We start from the raw sequence: 10,561 nt of genomic DNA, 5'->3' as shown, positions 1-10,561 counted from the left end.
GCAGGGCACATTATTGAGGGGGAATCGCATTCTACAAAGCCTGAAGGTATGCAAATTTGGGGTGAAAAACTACAATGGGTTCCCCTTTACTCAAAAGAGTGTGATTATGAAGTACTATGCCATTGGTATGGGTTAGTTATACCACAAGCATTGTCTGCAACCTTCCAAACAAACACATACAAAGATGAACCAGAAGTGATTCGGTATTTGATGAAGGAGATTTTAAAGATGGAAAATGCACTAGCCATTCATTATGCACTGGATGATGTTAACTACCTGCAAGGAAGGGAGGATCAATATTGGGATTTATTAGAAAATAAAAAATTATATAGAGACATTGATTATCTTGTATTTCTAACAGTTGTCGAGTGGGAGGGACTACCTAAGTTTCTACCGTAGACGTTGGACGTAGAAGTCCCATATTGTTGTAGAAATCAAGCAAGTGGTCTTATTGATGATAGCGATAAAATACGAAAAATGTGTGCCAACTGAAGCCTAGATTATGATTTCCTCGATCTGGACGAATGCGTACAAGATGTTGACAAAGAAGATGAAGACAATGACAATGAAATAGTGCCAAACAGTGACGATAATAAAGAATGAAAGTCGTTATTTATTTCTTGAAGTTATTTTAAATTATTGTATTGAATCTTCAATGCTAAATGTCAATTAGATTTAAGCCTATTGGAAACTTAATTTTATTTCATAAGTATTGCAAACAAAACCTTTACAGACATTTAGTACAACAAAAATACTGCAACAAGACACTAAATTTATCCTTGATAATTGGGCACATTGGATGAACTGCCACCTGGAGCTGATTTACCACCGCTTCCCAAACCAACTGAAGGACATTTACGGCGATCGTGTCCTGTTTGGGAACATATACCGCATTTACGCGCATAAACGGTATCACCAACCTCCATTTGATTCAGTATCCGCATTCTTTTTTGCACTTGCCATTGACACACATAATCCTTGTTACACACCATTTTAAATGGTCCCGACAGTCAATAATGCTCGGCACCTACTTGTTGGAAGTGGCCACTATAGGTGTTTACGTATAAAACAACACTATATTCTTTATCATCGTACCTCGTCGCCGCAAAACCTGTATGTTGAAAGCACTTCATGGCATGTGAGCATGGCAAATGATAGATCGACCATTTCCCACACGAACATAATCTTCTAGGTTCATTGATGGTGTGAGTATTATTACCGTGGTTTTGATGCAGACTAGTGCGAACTTCAAAAATATTTCGCTCGTTACAATACTGCAAAAATGTATGCCACTGTGCTCGCTTCCTATATTTCTCAAATTGTTTCATCGGTGGTGACATAAATTCAATACCCATTTTCATCAATGACGATGCACTTCTGGATCCTTCAACAAACCTCTCTGTCATCTGCTTGAATGACATCCGCACCATGGCAGTGACATGCAATCCACGTGCAGACTTCAACAACCTGTTGAAAGACTCTGACATATTTGTAGTCAAAATTCCCCATCTTCTACCACCATCCTTATGCAAAGTCCATTTGTCAAGCTCATATCGCATCAACCAACAATAAGCTTCTGGGTCTTCCTGCCTAATCAATTCTATTCGCCTCCTGAATTTACACTCTTGATGATCTGCTGCAGCCATCCACATTAAATCATGTAATCTCTTGTTCGGATGAGCCCTCTGGAAGTTGGCCTTCAAGTGCCTAACACAATAACGGTGGTAGGCATACGGTTCCTTCCATGCACCTAAATTCTATACAGAACTTAAAATACTACTATGCCGATCAAATATTAGACAAATACTTGAACGTTGTCTGACAACGTGCTCCTTCAAGTGGTTAAAAAATAATGTCCAAGTTTCTTGACTTTATTTGGCACAAATAGCAAATGCAAGGGGAAATATGCTTCCATTAGCATCTACTGCAACGACGATCAACAACTTAATATCATACTTTCCATAGACATGAGTGTCGTCTATGGATATTACCAGCTGATAATGCACAAAACCATCAATGGCTGGTTTAAATGCTCAGAACACATATCTGAATATGATTTTTTGTATTCCAATACTCCGCTCAAGCTTCCATTCAACAACAATCCCGGCGTTAAAGTGTTGCAAAGCAACCATATACCTGGGTATAGCGGCAAAGGACTTATCCAGTTACCATAAATAATCTCAAGCGCACATTTACGCCCGAGAAATGCTTTTCTTTTGGTAATGGTACAACCATATATCTGGTGGACAAATGTTATACACTCTTTAATCTTGTACCTTATGGACGAGTCAATATGTGGAATAAAGACAAGAGAAATCAAGTCAACATTCAAGTTAAAATGATTCCCAATAAATGTGTTCATATCACAAGTGTGGGTGACAATGTATTTTCCCACAATCCACATATTTGTTTTCAACTTTCTCGCATGCAGCATCCATCTACAACCTTAAAACCATCTACGACAAATAACCTTGTATACTTCCGGAGATGACTCATGAACCTCGATCTCACGACACTCTTTTATGTTGTACATTCGCTCCGACCTGCTTAGGCACGCTTTATCAGCAAAAGCATATTCTTTGACAGCACTGTTGGTCTAGATTCATCCCACATTGCCGTCTGAATGTCATCAAGATCTCTTGTGAGGTCATCCACATCTGGCATACTAGGTAACTGATCAAGGTAAAGAATCGCCCTTGAATTAAAGGGCACATGTGACTCGTGCACTCTAGGTCTAACGGGAGGTAGAGTCTGCATATATGAAGCATGCTCATTGGTGGCATCATGCTCCCTCGGCAAATCAGGTTACTCATTCTCATTCTCATCAGCAAAGCACATTTTTTCCTCATCATTGCCCTCATCAGGGAAGGGTGTGTCATCTCCAGACTTATCAGCATTGTTATCATAATCAATATCATCTTCCTGACTTTGTGTATTTGCCAGATCCTGATTAAATATATCATCTTCAGGCAATTGAGTAAGGACAGAACCTTCAAGTTACTCGTTTTCACTGCACAAAAGGACAGAACCTTCAAGTTACTCGTTTTCACTGCACAACCAATAAAATAATGAGTTTCGCAAATTCATCACAATATTATAGATAAATTTTATTTCTTAACTTACAACTCATAATCTGTTGATATCCCATGATGCACATTATCGAGTTGTTGATGACTCCCGGATGGACCACCATGATCCAAAATACCAAATTGGGCACATTCCAACTGTCCGTTGGTTCATAACTTGTAAAATTTATATGTAGTTAGTACCCCCTTTGGAATATGTGAGTGTTAATATAAATATGATATATAAAGAAAATATACTAATACAAAGGAAAATTAAAATTTACCACTCGGCGTGTGGATTATGTAAACTTGTGAAGAAATTATGTCCTCGCTCCTCATTCGCCTGTGGAGATAAGTTTAGATATGGCCAAACTCTTTCAAACGGAACCTGGTCGGATAAAACTGCTCCAAAAATACCACCCGATGATTGAGGGTTATCCCTATTTTGCGGAACCTCAATATTGCGAACGTCTTCAGACTTGACGTATATTTTCAATATTTTTATCACAAGAAGTTCTCGGTGTTCATCCGGAGTCCTCAAAAACTCTTTAAGGGTTTCATCATTTTCGATGTTAAACTTAGCCTATCAAGCAACTCCTTGCGGAGTAATAAAATATGGATATATTTCGGTTACTTTATTATTAATCGAACGTTTCCTCACACTCATTTTCTACGTAATAATGATACCAATCTATCGTACTCCATTGTAAGTGGCAACTTAACAATACACTGTGGAGAACAACTATAGTGTACTGAGTTATTCTCCATGACAAACCCACCCCCTAATATAATGCAACCCTAATTTTTTGCTCTTCAGACATTATGGCAAAATGCAGAAAAAGTTAAGTAAACAAATATTTCGGAATGAGTAAAGAAAAATAAAAAGGATGCAGAAGACTGACTTTTCCTGAATGGATTTTTTGAAGAAAGAATGAAGCTCCTGAAATAAGCAAAAAACCTGTGCGGGGGTACAATAATTGAGGGTATAACACATTCATTATAAGCGCTATATATGCAGCGCAATAAATCTATGCGATATACCCACCAATTATTGTGGGTCAGTCAATTTCAAATATAGCGCACGGGTTGCATATGTTATACCTTAAAGGACAAACGTGTCGTTAAGGTATAGCGCATGCAACCCATCAGTGGCGGAGCCAGGATTTACACAAAGAGGTGTCAAGATCTAAAGAAGAAACCAAAAAAAATAATTCTACTAGTGAAACAACAAGAATAACAACAAACTTTTTTTCCCGTCAGACCACAATTTTTCTCATATGGTGAATCAAGCAGAAAGCTAGATAGACACTAAACAAACAAGCTGACAATTTGTGAACTACCCAAAACATTGGGAACAAACACATACTAACGAGCTTGAGAAAGCAGACAAGGGTAGGTTCAAAGGAAGACACCATTTTTTATTCATCTGAGCTATATATAGCTATAAGAAGCAGTACAAGGGAAAAGAGGAACAAATCAAGAAGATTCAGCACATCAGATAATACACACCTAACAAACTATTACAAGCAAAAGCTGTGACGAAAAATATGTAACTCTACCTTAGAAGCAAAACCAAAGTTACCACAGCCTAAAGCAAAACAATATTATATTATTACAATGGTACTCGACGAGGTTTCATTTCTTGAAATATTTTTATAATATCATCATTAGATATAGTACTAAATACAACTTTTTCTACATAAGGCACCAAACAACCACTCAAAAGTTCATCATTCATTCGATTCCGCATGTCATTCTTGATAAACTTCATTGCCGAAAAAGCTCTTTCAACCGATGCAGTGGCAACTGGCAAAAGCAAAGCAAATTTCACCAAGCAGAATACAAGAGGGAAGTTTAAATTCTTCTTTGTCTGAACCAATTTTCTTGAAAGATCACAAAGTCCATTCAAATTGGAGAACCTTTCATCAATATCACGGACATCAATAATGTATGTCGCAAGTTGATTCTCAAGATCACCCATACTAACTTCATCAAAGTCATCAGGATATAATTTTGCCATTTTCATGATCTTCTTGATGTCAAAACTAGAAAATGAGTCAATTGGATTCAAACAAGCAACTCCATGAAGTAAATTAGTAGTCACTTTGTCAAAACGACCATTGAGTTCTTAAATTTGCCAATCAATAATCTTACAAAATACATCAACACGATAATGATGCAAAATAGTATGATCGGTAGATTTACATCGCGATCTTAAAGAGTTAACGTATGGCTCATCAAAATTAGGTATCAAAATGCCATACTTGATACTAAATGTAGATACTTTTTCAATAAGTGAATCCCAATCATCTTCTCTTAAACTTTGCAACCTTCTCTTTGCTACTTCTACAAGTAGCATGGCATTTGCGATATCTTGCTCCTTTTTTTGTAAGCATTTATTTAGCTTATTTGTGATTGCTAAAATATCTATCATCAAATGCAATATGAATGCAACCTCAAATGTTTGAAAAGTTTTGAGATATCCTATTGCCTTGGCTCTGTTATCCATCAAACGTGCATCAACAACAAGTGCTTCAAGAACATCAAGAATAGAGCCAAACATAAGAATAGAATTTTTAAAAGATTTGTAATGAGATCCCCAACGAGTATCACAAGCTCTTGAAAGACCAAGTTCTTGATTCAAGCCTCTACCAATTTTAAACTCACCCATATCTAATGTCTCTTCAATTCTTTCCTTTTCAGATTCTTGAAATTCATCCATACGCTTAAAAGAAGATCCCAACACATTCAAAATATTTGAGACCAAAACTACAAGTTCTCCTACTTGAATACATTTTTTTGAAACCGCAACAAGAGTTAATTGAAGTTGGTGAGCAAAACAATGAATAGAGTGAGCCGATCTACTTTCTTGCCTAATCAACATTTTAAGGCCATTGAGCTCACCTTGCATATTGCTTGCTCCATCGTAACATTGCCCACGAACATATGATAGACTTAAGGAAAGTTTAGCAAATAAATCAACAATTGCCTTCTTTAGAGATGAAGCACACGTATCTTTGACATGAACAATATCAACAAGTCGCTCCACCATAAATCCCATTCTATCAACATATCGTAAGACAATAGCCATTTGCTCCTTTCGCGACACATCAAAAGATTCATCGACTAATAAGGCAAAGTAGTCACCATTTAATTCTTTAATGATAGCTTTAATTGTTTCCATCTTACATGCAGTCACAATGTCTTTTTGAATCATTGGAGAAGTTATCTAATCATTTTGAGAAGCATATTCCAATACATAATCATGAATTTTATCACATTCTTTTGTATACCATGAGAGAATTTCAAGAAAATTACCCCTGTTAAATGATGTTTTAGATTCATCATGACCCCAAAATGCAAATCCTTGCTTCAAAAGAAGTCTTACGACATTAACCGAAGCAGTTAAGCGAATCAAGTAATCATGCTTAACTTGATCAGATTGCTTCTCAAATGCATATATAATGGACTGTTGTTGCCGTAGTAGATCTACACATTTCCTTTTTGCTTGGTTATGAAAGCTACTTGGCCCACCAACATGCTTATCAAAGCTCTTCTTTTTGTTCCAACTCTTAAACCCTATGCTCGAAAATACATCACCTCCACCTTGATGAATGTTATCGTCTTTAAACAAATAACAACTCAAACAATATGTTGCATCATTACTTATACTATACTCCAACCACCCATGATAATCAACAAACCATTCAGGATTAAAACGATGCATTACTCCATAAAAATTTGTTTGAGGAAAGTTATGTTCTCGAGGTTGAAAAGCACCTCTATGAATGTATTCTCTTCTAATCACATCTCAGAGGTTTGGATGGTAATCCAAGATTTGAGCTCTTTCTGCCGGATCAAAGTTTAAAGTTTCAAGATTAATTTGTTGTCTTTGAGAAGAATGCAGTGGTACTTCTGATTGGTTGGCATCTTCTTCCAGGTTAGATTGATTATTAGTGACCAAATTTGATTTTGGTACTGCATCTTCTTTCAAATTAGATTGATTATGAGCGGCCAAACTTGATTTTGGTACTTTACAAAAAAACTGCTTCAATGATTTTTTATTCTGAATTATAAAACAAAATTTAATTAGAAGAAATACAAGTAATATTTTCTATAAAATATCACAATTCACAGTTATAACAATTGTCAATTCACAGTTAGAAGAAATACAAGTAATATTTTGTTTCACTGGAATTAATCCTTTTTGTCCTCCATTAAATTATTCTAGTGAAAGTTATAGTCTTATAGAAAGACATTTCCCAACTTCTAAAAAGAAAGGGACAAAGAAATAGAGTAAAGGAACTTATCGTGGCTGCCATGACCAGTGGCGAAGATCGACCAACATCCAACAATTTTCAAAGATGACTAACAACACGAATCGGCGTCTCGGTGAGTCGACAACAAGAATGAACACTAGCAATTTGAGAATATGAGCCGTGATCGGGAATAGAACTTGCAACCTTCAGCATCTTTTGACACCCCTTAACCATTACGCTAGATATTTGTCTTGTGTCAAGGGTTGTCAACTCATTGTATATATATATAAACCTATCCGTAGAATGTAATTTTCCGGCGAAGGGGTTGACACCCCTCGGACAAGGGTAGCTCCGCCCCTACAACCCATGCGTTATACATAAATTGATCAATAATTATTTTTTTCATCTATTTTTGTGCTTTGAGTAAAAAAAAATCATATTTGGTTCAGGACTCTCATTTTCTCGAGGTGAGTACTCGTACCAAACAATTTAACTATAAGAGTAACAAATTAGTGAAAATGCATATAAGTTTACTATGGCTAACGGATACAAGTTTATATACATGACACATGTATTACATTAAGAGGTTAATTTGGAGTAAACATAGGTACGAGTAAGCTCAGTTTGATTTGTAATGCAAAAGGCTTTAACATATAGTATATAAAATGTCAAATCGTAACACGGTTTGAAAACTATTTTTAAAGATTGTAAGTAATGTTAATATTTCACTATAGTTCCTATATATACAGCTCGAACTATTGATTTTCAATAAATCATTATCGACTTTTAGGTTTGAGTAAGGAATGGTCAATTTGATTAATTTGCTCAATTTGGAATGCAACTAATAATTCTCTCTCTAGCCTCCAGGAGTGATCTAACCTTATTTCAATATATTGCATTTGTAGGAAGGACAGGTTTGTAACACACCGAGCCTTTTGTGATGCACTAACTGAAGAGAACAAAAAAAATGAAACACAATTTATCTTCCAATGCCACTGCAGGAGGAATAATCCTACAAAACCAAGCTGCAGTTCACCAATTTTTCTCCAATATTTCTCGTGAAATTGTTGCGAATAATCCCCTCAAAACCCGTGGCCTAAATCCTCATGGCATGAAGATGATCAAACCAAGCTACAATATGGATTGCTCAGATATAATTTTAATCCAAGAAACACATCAAATAATAACAATATCACTTTACTACTACTGGATCAGCTTTCACCTCCGCAACCGAAATGGGAGCACGAATTAGCGATAACACGATTGCTCCTATACTTCTCAAAGGATTCACATGTTATAATCCACCAATTGTTCCAACTAGCAAAAATATTATTAATAATTCTTCAAACTCAGTTGAAGAAGTTGGTGGACGAAGTAATATAATATTCCAAGAACTATTGGCAGTGGTTTATATGTTGGGAATTTTGAACTACCCTTCGATCGAGAAGATCATGGGAATGAGTAGAGAAGACCCTAATAATAATGTACCACGTCAAAATGGGATTTTTCATTCTTCTCAAAACTAACAGTTGATATTTTAGGGATAGCAACTGATGACAATGCTGGAAATAATCAGGCAAGTTACAATGGGGGAAAAAGAAGATATTATGGGGATAAGGTTGGATTGGATTAATTGAAATCACAAGAGGAACAATATAGGTATCATCATCAGTCAGAATGGTAAAACATACATGTTAATTAAACTATGCAAGTGAATCACACTCTTTTGCGCAAAGGAGAAGCTAATCAATCAGAATTGAGACATTGTTAGAAGAGATGCAAAAGAGAGATTTTCGAGATGGTAAGCAACTAGCAACAACAACGACTTTTCAGCCATTGCATGCGCGCTAGCTTGTAGTTTAGGGGTATAGTAGGAGTGTCCATTTCTCAAACTTCTTATTATAACATAAGGTAATTAAGCTCTTTGTTTGTTCTTTAAAATTTGTCTAGCCAATTTTAATCTTGCTCCAGCACTTAGGAAAGAAACTTGAAGTGTGCTCAAGACTAATATAATGATGATTACAATTGACCGTTTATAGCTTTTTTGCCGGTACTTAAATGGAATTTTAATTTTGCTCACTGTAACTGTACGAAGATGCATGAACAATAAAGGGCAGCCCGGTGCACTAAGCTTCCGCTATGCGCAGAGTCCGTGGAAGGGTCGGGCCACAAGGGTCTATTGTACGCAGTCTTACCCTGCATGCATTTCTACAAGAGTATGTTTCCACTGCTCGAACCCGTAACCTACTGGTCACATGACAACAACTTTACCGGTTACACTAAGACTCACTTTCATATGAACAATATTTTCGTTAAATCTTTTTATGGTAGACGATAACTCAGGGACGGCCGAAAGGTAAGGCTACTAAAGCAATTGGCTTAGGCCCCAAATACTAAAAGGCCCCCAAAATATTAGCATTATTGTTATATAGATAAGTTATATATAACAATAAAATTTTCTCTCAGTAGTTAATATATTTACACTCCTATTCAATTTTAATTTTTATTTTTATTTTTAACATTCATTCTTTCCCATGTTTTTGACGAATTAACTTTCTAACTTGTACTCACTATAACTTAATTAGTTACTTCCTTTTATCATTGATACATAGATAAGAAAGCAAGTTTTTTTGTGTCTCTATCGCATAAATTTACTAAACAGGTTTAAGTGGCCTCTTGATATAGCCACCAACGCATTTGCGATAACTTCCTTTTCTTCTGCTTTCACATCTTTGAATGAGGTAAACTTTTTCTCTTTTCATTATACTAATGCTACCATCAAAGATGGATTTTCAAGGTTTTAATTCTATGGGTTCAAAAGTCGGGTTCCAACCACCGAATCCGTCACGTTGTTTGAAGTATGAGTTCATAACCCATCATGTTGTTTGAAGTATGAGTTCATATATAATTCAATATTTTCATCTATTATAGTTGATTCTACATAAATAAATTCAAGCTAAACGTTATGGGTTTAAATGAACCTGTAACTTTATTACTAGATTCGCGTCTCGCTATCATGTAAATAATTTTTAAAGCGTAAGACTTGAAAACTATGCACGAATGATGAGACGTGAATCAATCAATTACAGCTCAAACTCAAACTACTTTATTGGAATTAGTAATAATTTTATGCTAACTTGTGTTTTCCTTGTGCGGTTGTGTTTATCACTACTCTACCCAAATTTAGAGATTTTCTTTTTTGCTTATCATGCTACATAATTTGTTGAAATTATTAGA

The 10,561-nt window shown here is 35.7% G+C and overlaps 2 protein-coding genes across 2 annotated transcripts; both read right to left on the bottom strand.

Moving 5' to 3' along the window:
* Positions 1 to 2,547: 2,547 nt before the first annotated feature.
* Positions 2,548 to 6,249, bottom strand: LOC138898474 (uncharacterized). Its single transcript, XM_070184543.1, has 4 exons — positions 5,271 to 6,249; positions 4,774 to 5,168; positions 2,810 to 2,946; positions 2,548 to 2,695 (listed from the first exon to the last, which is right to left on the bottom strand). Exons 1-4 carry the CDS (start codon positions 6,247 to 6,249, stop codon positions 2,548 to 2,550), a joined length of 1,659 nt encoding a protein of 552 aa, XP_070040644.1.
* Positions 6,250 to 6,294: 45 nt separating this feature from the next.
* LOC138898473 (uncharacterized) lies at positions 6,295 to 6,792 on the bottom strand. The gene has a single exon (XM_070184542.1). It carries the CDS (start codon positions 6,790 to 6,792, stop codon positions 6,295 to 6,297), a length of 498 nt encoding a protein of 165 aa, XP_070040643.1.
* Positions 6,793 to 10,561: the final 3,769 nt, after the last annotated feature.

The sequence above is a fragment of the Nicotiana tomentosiformis genome, chromosome 9 (genome assembly GCF_000390325.3).
Source record: "Nicotiana tomentosiformis chromosome 9, ASM39032v3, whole genome shotgun sequence".
Lineage (NCBI taxonomy): Eukaryota > Viridiplantae > Streptophyta > Magnoliopsida > Solanales > Solanaceae > Nicotiana > Nicotiana tomentosiformis.
The sequence above is the reverse complement of the archived record's forward strand: the minus strand, read 5'-3'. Positions and strand labels throughout refer to the sequence as shown.